Genomic DNA, 14,672 nt, shown 5'->3' with positions numbered 1-14,672 from the left:
CCTAAAGTTTCAGAAGTTGTTTAGGGAAAACTGATATTTGGATAAAGAATCTAAATGATTTCAGAGGAACCCATTTTTGTCACGTTGGCTCTGGGGGAAAAAAAAAAAAGGTGCGTGTGTCCTGGAGCTCAGGGAGGGGAACCGGGCAGCAGCGGAGGCCGGAGCGCGGCAGGAATCCTGCAGAATTCTGGAAAACAAGGTGCAAGCGCAGGAGCCCAGCCCGCAGCGGAGGGCGCGATGGAGGGCGCTCGGCGCGCCGCAGGCCCCGCTCGGCCCCCGGACGGCTCGCGCGCAGACCCGGCGCCGCGGCGGGTGGGTGGCGGGCGCCCCTCCCCCGGGCGGCCCTTCGCGCCGAGTCGCCGCCTCCCGCCCGTCAGCCCCGCCGCCCGAGAGGGGTGGGCAAGGCGGGGAGGGGCGGGCGAGCCGAGAGCGCTCCCCGAACGCGGCGCCGAGAACGCGTCCCCCGGGCGGCGAGCGCGCGGGAAGTTCAGCGCGCGAGTTCCGGGGTTCCCGCCCGCCCCGCGGCCGCGCACGGGTGAGCCCCCGACCCCGCTCCGCCGCCGGCCGGCCGGGCCGCGGCCGTCCCCGCGCCTGGCGGTGCGCCCGCCGCCCCCCCTCCCCGCCCGCCCGCCGCTGCCGGGGGCCGCCGGGGGGTCTGCGGACCCGACGCTGGCGGGGCCCGCGCTTTCCTGGCCGCAGCGCGGCCGCGGCGCCCGCACCACCCGGTCCCGGCGGCTCCGGCTCCGGCCGGGCCCGCGCCGCGCGTCCCGGCCCGCGGCCTCCAAGGCCACTTGTGGCTCTCCTCTCCCCGCCGCTGTAACTCTAAACCGGCCCGAGCGAGGCCTGTTTTTCACTCGGAAGCCAGCCGCCGGGGCGTCCGTGCGGAGCGCGGGGACCGCGGGCCAGCCCGCCACCTGGAGCCCGTGCGCGCACCGGCCGGGAACGCGCGTCTCCCCCGCCGGCCTTCTCGGAGGTTGGAAAGTTATGTCGCAGGTCTCCCGGCAGGGCCTGGGCGGTTGCCGGGGGGCCTTTTGATGAGCCTGTTGCCTGAGCCTGGGGGAGCTGCCCCTGAACCCCATCTCTCCAGCTCTCGGCCGGGACGCAGAGGCCGGCGCGCGCGAGCCCGGCCCCCAGCGGCGGCCCGGCCGCCCTCCTGCAGGAGTCGCTGTGAGCGCCCCTGGGGACAGCAGCATGGACGTCGACCCCAAGTACCGCCAGGCCTCCCTGTACGTGGGCGACCTCCCTGCAGATGTGACCGAGAACATGCTGTTCCTCAAGTTCAGCACGGCGGGGACCGTGCTGTCCATTCGCATCTGCAGGGACCTGGTCACCCAGCGCTCCCTGGGCTACGCGTACGTGAACTTCCTGCACGTGGCCGACGCGCAGAGGGCCCTGGACACCATGAACTTCGACCTGATCCAGGGCAAAGCCATCCGGCTCATGTGGTCCCAGCGTGACGCCTACCTAAGGAAATCGGGCATCGGGAACGTGTTCATCAAGAACCTGGACCGGGCCATCGATAACAAAACGCTGTACGAGCATTTCTCCGCCTTCGGGAAGATCCTGAGCTCCAAGGTGATGTGCGATGACCAGGGCTCCAGGGGCTACGGGTTCGTGCACTTCCAGAGCCAGGCGGCGGCCGACCGCGCCATCGCCGAGATGAACGGGCGCCTGCTGGGCGCCTGCCGCCTGTTCGCCGGCCCCTTCAAGAACCGGCGCGCCCGCGAGGCGGAGCTGCAGAACCGCGCGGGCGAGTTCACCAACGTGTACATCAAGAACTTCGGCGACGACGTGGACGACGAGGCGCTCAAGGGCATCTTCAGCCAGTACGGCAAGATCCTGAGCGTCAAGGTGATGACCGACGCCAGCGGCAAGTCCAAGGGCTTCGGCTTCGTGAGCTTCGACACGCACGAGGCGGCCAGGCGCGTGGTGGAGACGATGAACGGCCGCGAGCTGAGCGGGCACCCCATCTTCGTAGGGCGCGCGCAGAAGAAAGCCGAGCGCCAGGCCGAGCTCAAGCAGCTGTTCGAGCAGCAGAAGCAGGAGAGGTTCCGGCGGCTCCGCGGCGTGAAGCTCTACATCAAGAACCTCGACGAGACGGTCGACGAGGAGAAGCTGCGCAGGGAGTTCTCCGCCTTCGGGTCCATCAGCAGGGTCAAGGTGATGCAGGAGGAGGGGCGAAGCAAGGGGTTCGGCCTCATCTGCTTCTGCGCCCCGGAGGAGGCCAGCAGGGCCATGGCCGAGATGAACGGCCGCACCCTGGGCTCCAAGCCGCTCAGCATCGCGCTGGCGCAGCGGCCCTAGGAGAGGGGTCCCCCGGAGGGGGTCCCCGCGTCGCCCGCGAGCGCCGCTGGGGGGCGCGCGCGGCCGCCTCCGCCTCCGCCGGCCCGGCCCAGCTCCACTCCCATCGGGCTGCAGCCGAGCTTAGCAAACTTGGTGATCCAAGGGCCTGTCTACAAAGCTTTTTTTTTTCCTGTTTTTCTTCTTTCTTTTGCTGAAAAATAAATGAGTCTTAGAAGGTTGGCTCATTTTACAGACGCACATGTTTTCATTACAATATTGTGTGTGCCTGTGTGTTTGTGGGGGTTTTTTTCCCTCCTGATTTTGACGCATTCATGGCGATAGGTTTCATGAGATACATTTTTATTTCACCTTTTGAACCAACGGAAGTGAGGTAATTGAGTGTATTGCGTATTTTCGTATTTTGGTAAACTCAATAGCTTTAACTTTCTTCTAAGGAACTATGTTCGAAATAGTTCTTTGACCTAAGGATGGCCAAGTAATTTGTTTTCACAAACAGAGGTTCTCATTTCTCATCTAAGTTTGTTTTTTTTGTGTTTTGTTATTTTTAAAAAAAGAAACCAAAATTTTAAAAATTGCTAGTACAAATTCAGTATCTAGTTTTATTTTGAATGAATGTTTAAAGTACTGGTAATCGCTGGGCTTCTTTTAAATTTATATCCTGGCATGGTTTGTTTTTCTGGCAGCCGAAATTGATGATGGGAGTTTTTAGTGTTGCCTACAAACCCGCTTTATAGGATATTTTGCTCTTCTTTCCGTCAGTTGAGCGTAATTCATTTGCTTGCTAGGTGTCAAAATTGTGACTTGAATAGTAAAACCTTAACTTCAACATTCCTTAAGTTATAAAGCAATTTAGGTGACAAAAAGTTGGCCTGGTCTTAATTCTCTTCATACCTAGGTAGCTTAATATTATGCCTTCAGTGTTTATCAGATACCCTATATTAAAAAGATTATATATATATATATATAGAACATAGAAATTATGCTTAACAGCTATGTTTTCTAGTGTCTGTTTTCTACTGTTCAATGTAGTGATATTGTCTCAGGGTTCAGAAAAGTAAAAGTTGCTTTATTCTTATGAACTCTTGTCTCCCTTTATTACACGGTGAGAGCTATGTAACCCTTTCAGGTTCGTTTTTAGCCTTGATTGATCAGAAGCTCACTCATTGATTTTCTGATAAATTGAAAGTATATCACTTAGCCTGTTGTCCAGCATAATTTTTGTTTTAGTCCAATTTCCAGACCTTTCCTTCTCTCCTGACTTTCATCTATATTACTTAGATCCTTTTTATCCTTTATAAAGGGCTATTTAAGAGAAGAAAAAGAAAAAAAAAATCCCTGGCTGGGTGGCTCAGTTGGTTGGAGCTTCATCCCATACACCAAAAAGAGGTTGCCTTTCGGGGTGCGTATGGAAGGCAGCCAATTGATGTTTCTCTCGTATGGGTTTCTCTCTCTCTCCCTCTTTCTCTCTCAAAATCAATTTTTTTTAAAAAAAAAAACAAAAACATCCTTGAGTGAGGATTTTTAAAAAAGGGCTTTAATTACCTCTTGGCTTTTTGGCTGAGATCAAGTGTAAAGGGCTTTATTATATTGCTTAAAACTACATGCTGTTTTAAATCCACTTTGAGAATAGAGGTAGTTGGAGTTATTTATTTACATTTAAATAATTACTTTTAAAATTCTGACTTACTCATACCAAAGGTGTCTAGAAAATAGTTTTGTTGTTTTGTGGCTGTTCTGTTTTTTAATCTGTTTAGTTATTTTTCTGTAACCATATAGTCAAATCTTCTGTTTCCTATGTTAGCAGTACAAAATAAATATACAGAGTATCTGATCCACAGACTATAGTGTATCTTTTAAAAGTGTCTTGCTTTTCAATATTTACTAACATGTTTCAGTAAATACTGATCTATTGTAAGAATCTATGTGAATCGCATATGCCAGCTCTAATTCATTGTTTCTCTGAATCACTGTGTTGAGAAGTATTTACCTCAAAAGCAGAGTTTTTAAGAAGGGGTACCAGGCAACAAGATGGGAAGGTAATTGTGTGTGTCAAGTCTTGACATCTCTTTCTGGATAATCCAGTCTATCAAAATGTTTAAATGTTTAACCAGTGTTTCATAAGGCCTGTAAATGGATTACCAAAATAATATCAGGGAACTGTGTTCTCTCTTATGTGCACAAAGAATGAATAGAATGTAGTAGAAGATGCCTGGATGAATTATAACCATAATTTCATGGCACAATCTACCATATAGTAGAAATTGCTTATTAGAAATTGCTTATTTTTAATTATTTACCATAGGAAATAACTAAGTCAGTTTACAAAAATATGTAATCCTGTGGAATTTCTTGATTAATTTATTTAAATTTTGTTCATTCTAAATTGTGTGTGTGTGATAATATCAAGGTATCCTAGTTGAGAGTAGAGGTTCATTCTTTCAAGCAAATGTAATCTTGCATGTCTTAGTGCCTTGGTTAAATAAAAGGTGTCTTCACTTTTCTGATAAACATTCTAGTAAAAGGTAATCTACATAGAGACGCCTCGAGCTACTGCTTCTACTCTTGCCTCCCTTCCTGCACACACGTTGCCAAGATTGTTGTGTAAGATGCCTGCCTGCATGTACAGCCAATTCAATAAATGTGCCTTTTAACATTTTATTTTTCAATGGAAATTTATCGTTGCTAAAAGTAAACTTTATTTAAAGTGGTTTAGAATTGGTATTTTTGTGTCGTTAATATTTTTGTAAGTCCGTATGGAAAAGATCAAATAAAGTCTAATATTTCAGTGGAAAGCCATGTCTGAAAATGATTTATATTTATTGAATTTTTAAGTGTTTCTAATTTTTCAAAGATCACTTTTCTTTCTGAAAAGAACTTGCATTTTTAAATGACAGTACACATATCGCATGTTTTAAAAGACCAACTTGCCTATGAACTAGTGTTTCTTTCTTAAGTTACTCATAATTAGGGAACCAGTGATTGAGAAGAACCACTAATATAGATCAAGTTTTCAATTGATATTTAAAGGACACTTCTGAATTGAATTGTTGAAGTAAAATTGTTGAGGATTTAGAATTAGCTTACTTGTATTATATTTGGAAAATCTGCTTCCTAATGGAATTTTAAAAAGTAGATAAAAAGCAGTAGGTAGAAAAGAGAATATTTAAAATCTACATTTTAAAATCTAATGAACAAAATAAACTGAGGAACAAAATAGACCCAGAGACGCTGAAGCATGCAACAGACTGATGTATAGCAGAGGGAAAGGAGGGGTGGGGCTGGGAAGAAGTTAACCAAAGAACTTACATGTCTATATGCGTAACCCATAGTATGGTGAAAGCCTGGGGAGGGGGTGGGAGGACGGTGGAGGGGGTAAATGGGGGGGGAGTGGACATCCGTAAAACTTTAAACAATAAAGATAAAAAAATAAAAGGTGGAACAAATTAAATATCCTCAGGATATCTTTGGCTTCAAGTAACAGAAATTCCCAACTCACACTAGAAAAGGAAATTTTAACAAAGCATTCAGACTTTTATCTTCAGGCAAAACATATCAGGGCTTCAGTGTCATCTCTCTTGGAGTTCCTTGGCTCTTCCCCTCCGTATCTTAGCCTCATCTTCAGGCAGACGGTAAGATGGTTACAGGAATCCCTCATCACACCGAGACGCAGCAACATCCAGGCGTGCCCTTCCTAGAAACCTTTAAAAAACCTTCCCCCTCTGTTTTCATTGTCCATCACTGGTATACAGGTTCAACAAGATCTGCCACTAAAATTGAGAGAGGAGTCGGCTTTCCCAGCCCAGTTCCATGCAGAGTGGGCTGGTGATGGGAAGAAACAAGTAGAAATGGATGTAAGAGTATGCATCCACTAAATTCTGGGTGTTTTTAATTTTTTTTTTATTTCAGTATTTAATATTTTCTTTTTTCTTTAAATTCTACTTACAAGTAGGTTTTGAAATTTGTAGGTTTCCTCCCTACAAATAGTTTCCAACACTTGAGTCAACCTGGTGACTTTTCTCTATCTCAAGTTGTACAATTGTAGGCAATAAATTATGCAATATATTCTGCATAAAATTCATTTTTGTTTGGTAATTGGACCCATGTTTTTACATAATTATACTCTATTAGTTCTAAATTAGGCATCTACTGAAAATTATACCTGAAAAGGTTAGATTCAATTTAGTCACCCAAATGGATTTCCACCAAAAATAATTATCAACAGATAACAAATGGTCAAGAATGTTTCAAATAAATCCACATATAGTAAAAAATTATATGCCTAGAAAATGACCCCAATATGTAAAAAATAAACCACAAAGATAAATTAATGGGTGCTCATTTTCTTTACTAAAGGATTTATTATTAGGCCCTTTAATACATTTAAATGATAAGAATTAACAAACCTGGACTTTCCAAAGCTGTTCAGTATGTATTTTCTGTACTACACAAATGTGGTATAATTCTCACACATTGTAACCATGTAACGTATATTTAAAAAATATCCAAATATAGGAAATTCTGAGTTATAATACACTAGGATTTGAATTTGTTCAAGTTGGATTATTTGCAAATTTGCTGAGAGGAAACACATAGCTATGGGTGGGTTTTGTCTCATGCTCTTGTTTTACCTTAGAGCTCACAGAATGCTCTGAACTGCATTGAAGTTCCCCTGAATGAAACAATTGGATACATCAAACAAGAGAAGAAAAATGATCCTCTTAGTGGAATTCTTTGCCATTGTAGAGAAAATGCTTAGCTTCTAAGAGATACTGGCAGTTTGTACAATGATATTGCATCAGTTTTTGTTAACCCATTTATATTTACATCACCTTAGATATTACAAATATCGCCAGTTTGAAGTTCTGCCAAATACTTAAGAGCACATTGGAGTTTCGAAGGCAATATCACTGAAATGGTGAATGTTATAAATTTTTTTTTTGCATCGAGGGAATGTTGGTCATGATTCATTGTGTTGTGTGTTTTTATGTGTGTGTTTTTAAATTGGTATTTCCAATGAGATTTGCTTATCTGAGGAAACCATATCTGACAGTCTGTAGTGAATCACAATTTTGATTTACATTCCATTTTATCTTTGTAAATGTGCCAGTGGCATATCAATGTACCACGGTTTTGACATATTGCCAATTCTAGTTCCTTGAAGTTAAAGTCAGCCTTTATAAAAGTATTTCCAGCAAATCTTTGTTAATCAAAGAAGCGCCTCAATTTGAATGCAAGCCAGATCTTAGAATTATAACTAGATTATTTTGACATCATTATTTTACTGAATTACCAAGGGAGATGTTAGAAATGATAATCTAGTAGTATTCACCACTCTATTCACTAATATTCCATTCGTAGTACTTATAAAAGTGACATTTATATTGTATAGATTACAATCGGTAAAAATTGGTGCTGAGGTCATATGGTAATCTTATCTTTATTTACCCTATATAATTTTGGCAAATGCAAATTTGATTATGTCATTAGTTTAAAAAACTCTCATGACCTTCCTTTGCTCTTAAAGTCAGGTAGTCAAGTGAAAATTGACCATTTTTATGTCACAAAGAGAATCTTAATACATTCAAAAAATAAAAATAAAACAAAGGGCATTCTCTGAACTCTTTTCAATACAACTAGAAATTTGTAACAAAATTTAAAAATATGAGAATCAAAAAGTTCTTCTACTTAGAAATTAAACGCACAGTGATAATTCTTGGATAAAACTGGAAATACACATCAAACTGGAACATATCTCAACATTTTAACAGGACTTACCAGATCTGAGATACAGCTAAAGTAATTGTGAGAGGAAATTTGATAGCATTAAATAGAGATCCATATCAATTACTAAAATAATTAAACATCAAAGTTTAAAAAGTCATTGAAAATGAACAATAAATTAAACTAAAATAAGACAGAAAGAATAACGTGAGAGGATTTCCACCTCAATTAAAGTGGTACTAAAGCTGTTGAATAAACAGAATTCCTACCCTCATGGAGCTTTCTGATGATTTAGTTAAAAATGATCAATTTAAGGAGGCAAATTGTTTCATTTTCTTCCCAAAGCTGCAGCATTAAGGTAACAATTATTAACACAATATAGCCACTGTTTGACTATACAGATACAAATTTTTCATATTGAAATATTTAAGATTATCAATGGACATAGTGCTTATCAATAACCACAACACAAATCAGCCATTCCTACACAATTTTTATATTCATAATTTATACTATATTTACAGGCATGCCTCAGAGATATTGTGGTTCAGTTCTAGACCACCACAATAAAGTGAGTCATAACCATTTCGCTGGTGGAGGGTCTTGCCCTCAATTTGTAAAAAACTTAACATTGGTGAGGTGCAATAAAGTGAAGTGCAATAAAATGAAGTGTCCCTGGACAGTATATTTCAGGAGGAGTCTTTTTCTTTCTATAATCTATTGCAATATTATTATTTTCCTGTGCATCCACATTTGTAGGAACATTTTGATGGATATGATGGTTTCTGTTTGATCAATATTAATTTAAAGCTGCTGAATATCCTTGGAGAGCTAATCAAGAAGGTAGAAATTTTTCCACATTAATGTTGTCAAGTGACAGTAGATTTAAGAGGTAATGAACATTATTTACTTAAAAAGAAAATGTTTTCCCTTATGAAATTACTGTTAGAGGAATCATTAGCCACAACAAAAGCTCTATGAGTCAGTTAAACATATGTCTCATTCCATAATTTATACTTCTTAACAGTACGTGATCCCTTAGGTCAAGATTACTTGAGAAATACAAAGAGAACCCTAAAACTAAATAATTTCTATTATAAAATGAACATGTAAATTATCTGCTAAATTACTTGTACTTAATTAGTAATTTTGCATAATGACATACATTTTCTTTGGGTCTCTTCAGGCTCTGACAGATAACACTTTACAAATGTGACTTAAGTTCCAATTACAGCACAACCTTGTAGAAATGCACTATTCATCTAAATACGCAAACGTGAGCAATCCTGGTATTCCTTAGGCAAACTATAATTCAACATTTCTGCTAAAGGGGACAGCGGCTCATTCTGAATGTAGTGTCATTACATTGTTGTTTCTTACATGAGGCACTAAAAATGGCAATTTTTTAAAGTTTGTAAGTGGATTAACACATTGTACAATTATTAGAATCAGCTCATTTCACTTCTAGTTTAGAAATTCAAATTACAAAAATACATATTTTGGGTTTAAAAGCCGTCTTTTTATGGTAGTTTATATTAAAATAACTGTACAGCACAGCTACTACTAATCACGTCACAGCAGTGTTCCACCTGAATTGTTGTAATCTTGTCATAGTTACTTTGTGTCTTAAACTATGATGGGAACCAGGGTTTGCCACCCCAAAATATGTCTTTTGAGATACTAAATTTAAGCCTGTTATTTTTAAGAAACAAGGGACACAGAAAGAACCTTTGACCCTTTACCTGCCTAAAGGAATTTAGGTAGAAAAATCTGCTTTTGAAGGGAAACTTAGCATATTCACTTTAGCACATGTACCTTGATATATATGAATTAAGTGTGGCAACAGGGACGATCCAAGCAAGTCTGTTTGTTAGCTTCCCCTCGGTGTCCCCTTGTCTCTGGGTGGCCAAGCAAGAATTTGCGCACCAAGTGTTCCCTCTTTCCCATCTACTTATGCATGGCTTATTGTCCCTCTCGCTCTCCTTTATCCAGAACGGCATATGAGCCCCAACTGCCCAGTGTGTCCTGGGATCTCATATTCTTCTGAAGTCCATGTATAGACTTAGGTAATACATTGGGTCATTTTTTCCTATTAATCTTTATCATGTTAATTTGATGTTAATCTTCATCATGTTAATTCATTCAGCCAGAAGAATTTAGAAGGTGTAAGGAGAATTATTTTTCTACTCCCACACACTAAAATATGTAAAATCAACCGAACCAAAAGTTGCTTCTTTGAAATGATTTATGATTAATAAAACCTTGGTAAGACTTATCAAGAAAGAAAACAGACTAAAAATCAGGAATAAGAAAAGGGGATATCACTTAGATCCTACAGTAAGTATAAGCAAACAATATACTACCATAAGCACATTTATCTCAACATATTTAACGATTTTAGTAATGTTACAAAGTCCATGAAAAATATGACTTACAGAACTGAAATAAGAAAGAATAGAAAACCTGATATTAAAATATTTTTACAAAGAACACTCTAGGACCAGAAATCCTCATCAGTGAATTTTCCCAAATATTTAAGTAGGAAATTCCAAGAATCTTACACAAAATTATTCAGAGAATACTAAATCATAGTACTTCTTAACTTAAAATGCAACATATTCTTGACAAGAAAATCTGAAACTAATATTAAAAAAAAGGATAATTATAGCCAATGTCTCTCATATTAAATGCAAAAAACTTAAAACAAAAGGATTATTACAATATGAAATTATTTTTATCAGAAAAATTAACAGAGACAAACACAAGCCAAAGAAAGAGAAAAATAGTTATAATTCATACATCTGACAAAGGACCTGGTTTCAGTTTATATGAAACACTCTTGTAAATCAATTAATAAAAGAGGGACAGTCTATTAGAAAATAGGGAAAAGACTGGGAAAGACCTTTAAAAATAAGAGTATTAAATTAATGTAAATATAAAAGACTGCTTGACTTTATTTGCTGCAAGTTAAAATTACAATATTACACCACTTGGTTGAGAGTTCTGAATGAAGTCTTCTTGCCAGTTCCAATGCTAGCAACAAGATGGCCATGCAGGAGTTTATATTCCTTCCCGTTGGTGCAATAAACTTCAGGGAAGCCGTGTGCATTGGAACAGAGATTTATCACAACCTGAATATTGTCATCAAGAAGAAATATATGAAAGATGCCACCAATGTGGGAGACGAAGGCAGATTTGCTGCTGGAGATTGAAGCAGCCCTCGAGCTGCTGGAAAATGCGATGGGAATAGCCAGCCACATGGAAACCATTGTCACTGGCCTGTTTGTGGCTGCCTCTGACTTCTTCAGGTTGGAAAAGTATGACTGGAACTTCAAGTCACCCAGTGACTCCAGCAGGTACAGTGCACGGGACAAGCCAGCTGATCTCAATGATCCTGAAAGGTTAAGGTCGGTGGCGCTCGGGCAGGCTAAATAGCCATCTCAGACAGTAGATTAAGAAAAATTGAATTTAATTAAGGAAAAGGGGATGGAGGATGGGGATATCCGAAGGGAAGGGCTACACAGCACTGAGCCAAAGGGCACTGGGTCCATGATGGCAGCAAAAATATACTTGGGACAGTGAAACAAGGAAGGGCACAGACGAGGAAACAGGAGAGCCCAGGCTGGGCTGCTTTGGCTCCCTGGGAAGTCAGGGAGAGGGGGGCCTCGGAGACGGGTTCAGGGGGTGAGCCCCCGACAAGCTGCCCCTGCACATTGCTCCCCTGGTTGCAAGTCTCATAGGGACCCCTCGGAGGAAAGAAGGAGAGGGTGCTGGCCTGCTCCCCTGCTGGGGAACACACACTAGATCCTTTGCAGGTGGGAATCTTAGGGGAGGGCTCAGGGGAGGGTCTCCATAGAATATTCGTCAGCTTTCCAGTTGTGCTCTTTCAGGGCAGTGGCCTCCGCTGATAGGTCGGTGCCAGGGCAGGGGGTCAGTAGTCAATGTAGCTGGTCCCGAGGCAGTCATAGCACCACTTGTTTGGTTTTGCTGCTTTTCTAGGCCCGGAGCTGAAATACGACTGAGGCCTAGGTGTTACCTGTAGGGAGGAAATGCTCAGGGGGTCTAAACAACATCACCAGCGATAGGCTGGGAGAGGATAGGTTACCTTGGGGACAAGATTGTTGTTTTCCCAGTTTTGCCCCTTGCTAGGCATCTGGGGCTTCCTGCCCTGGTGAGTCTCTGTACTTGGGTTTCTGTACCTGGGTTTCTGTACCTGCCCCATGTAACAAAGCCTTTCACCTGGGACTACCCAGTGGTGTCTTTTGAAGATCTTTTTGTCTAAGATAACTGGGGAACTCAGCAGAAGTACACTGCCAAGTACAGGAATCCGGGCGATGGGGGATGATGTCGAAGTGACAAATCCTAAACAGATTTTCAAGGCCATGGGAGAGAAATCGTTCAACTGCTTCCCACTCAGTATGAACCACATGGGCTCTGTGACCAAGTCTCTTCAGTTCTGTAAGCTGGCCTTGTCCAGTGGGTGGGGCATCACCATATCTCAGTCATCGTTCTGGGGAGACTGGTCCTCTTCCCTGGGCAGATCCACACTGGTGCACCTTGATGATCTGAGCATTGGCTTATACAACCAACTCCTCATAATTGAAGAACTGGGCAGCAAAGCTCAGTATGTTGACAGGAACTTTAGAAACCCCATAGCCAAGTAAGTTATAGTCAGGTGAGCCCTGAGTTAATAGTTGGCTGATTAAACTTCTGCTCCTGATGTTCACCAGGACAGTTCAAGGTCCCAGTTGATGCTAGAAGGGACCTCTGGTAGTTAGCTCCTCTCTCTCATCCCTGTGATGTTCTCTCATTTCTTCCTTAGAGCTAACTCAGAAACCAAGCTTGACCATACAGAATGCTGTTGAACACCCTAGTTCTGTAATCCTTCGATTGACCCAATTCATTGTTTTTCTCATTTGGCTTGGCACCAAGTGTCTGTAGCTATATGTATCCACAGGGTAACCTCCCAGGTGTCCACAGGGAAGATCCCCAGTGGTTTGGGGTGCAAAATAAAAAGTCCTCAGTGACCAAGAAAAATTATCAGAAAGAATATTTAATTAATAGAGGTTAATATCTGAAGAAATTTCCTATACTCACTTATTTTATTATCATTAAAATATGTTCTTTTTGATGAACAAAAAAAATTCAAGTAAAACAATTTTTACAAAGTACTGGGAAAAGTCTAACCATGTTTTAAGAAATAATCATTTTATACACAACTGTGAGATCTTAGATTTTTATTCTTTTTATTTTGTATTGTGAGTCATAATAGATATACATTAAAGTATATAGAACACCATTGTCCAGCTCCATAATTTTTACATAAAGGCCTGTGTAATCACAAACAGGTCAAGAATAAGACTTTGTCAGCATTCTAACAATGTAAAATATCAGTACAAGCATGATTGATTAAACGACTCAAGCAAAATTAGTCCTACAGCTAGGCCTGCATAAGTGAGCAAAGATATAGTACATGCTTATTAATTGTAGCATTGCTAAAATACCAAATAATAAAACCAAAAAACAGACATTGCCTTTCCTGTCTCTTCCAATCCCACCCAGCACCCTCTTTCCTTTTCCAAGGTGAGCATTACCCTGAATTCTAACGTAATACAGTAGTTTGGGCTAGTTTTTACTAATCTAAATGGAATGAAATAGCACGTGTTTATTTGGGTCTGACTTCAGTTACTTAACATAATGCACGTGTATCCATCCCCATACTCATGGCTATCTGATGCCTCATCTGATGCCAGATTTCTGATCTGCCTTTTCCTAGAGCATTTACCTCAGAAAATTTTCAATTGTAGATTCTTTTTCTGTCCCTTTGAAATGTATGTAAATCTTCCAGAACCTCTTGCCAGTTTTATAACTCAAGTAATGCCTTTCTCAAGGACCTGCATATACTAACATGCATTTATCACTTCAACTGCTTATGGACATTTGGGTTATTTTTGAGTTTAAGCTATTATGAAGAATGTTACAAAATATCAAAAAACACTCTTGAACATGAAATCATCATTCATGTGCAGGTATTGCTATTGTGTTAGGATTTAATTAGTTAATTACATCTATTGCTAACTCTAACAGAAATCCCAGAAGTCCACAAATACCAAGGGTCAGAAGGTTCTGTACATTGAGTTGGGACTCAGAAGATCTATGGGGCAGGAGTCAAAGTGAACAGAAAAAAACCCACAAAACCCATGATCATTAATGGGACTGTATCTAGCCCAGATTTGAAACATCTCCATCCCTCAAATTAGTTTAATTAAATTAATTGATCAAAATTATCTACAAAATATCAGTACAAGCATAATTAACTAAACAACTCAAGCAAAATTAGTCCTACAACTAGGCCTACATAAGTGAGCAAAGATATAGTACATGTTTATTAATTGTAGCATTGCTAAAATACCAAATAATAAAACCAACCAACCAACAAAAAACAGAAAGCAGCAATAATATTCTGTCTTTACCACCAGAATGCTTACACTTTGTCCAAATGAAAAGAGCAGCCATAACAAGGTTGGCAATGTGCCTGGGCCCAACAATGTGGGCTCTCTCTCACTGAGCCTGTAACAGGTATTGCTGATGTTCAAAGCTCAACCACCTAGCAGTAGAGACTAACGTTAAGTTACTGGTACGGCTCT

The 14,672-nt window shown here is 41.5% G+C and overlaps 1 protein-coding gene and 1 pseudogene across 1 annotated transcript; both read left to right on the top strand.

The window, feature by feature from the left end:
- The first annotated feature begins 724 nt into the window (after nucleotides 1-724).
- Nucleotides 725-2,304, top strand: PABPC4L (poly(A) binding protein cytoplasmic 4 like). Its single transcript, XM_016203244.2, has one exon. It carries the CDS (start codon nucleotides 1,192-1,194, stop codon nucleotides 2,302-2,304), a length of 1,113 nt encoding a protein of 370 aa, XP_016058730.1. The 5' UTR covers nucleotides 725-1,191.
- A 311-nt stretch (nucleotides 2,305-2,615) lies between these two features.
- Nucleotides 2,616-12,689, top strand: LOC107529746 (alpha-enolase pseudogene; annotated as a pseudogene).
- Nucleotides 12,690-14,672: the final 1,983 nt, after the last annotated feature.

Source organism: Miniopterus natalensis, chromosome 4, assembly GCF_054644295.1.
Source record: "Miniopterus natalensis isolate mMinNat1 chromosome 4, mMinNat1.hap1, whole genome shotgun sequence".
Lineage (NCBI taxonomy): Eukaryota > Metazoa > Chordata > Mammalia > Chiroptera > Miniopteridae > Miniopterus > Miniopterus natalensis.
The sequence above is the reverse complement of the archived record's forward strand: the minus strand, read 5'-3'. Positions and strand labels throughout refer to the sequence as shown.

Bases quoted from the DNA above. Each gene is read 5' to 3' on its own strand.
- PABPC4L (XM_016203244.2), top strand. From the start codon at position 1,192: ATGGACGTCGACCCCAAGTACCGCCAGGCCTCCCTGTACGTGGGCGAC.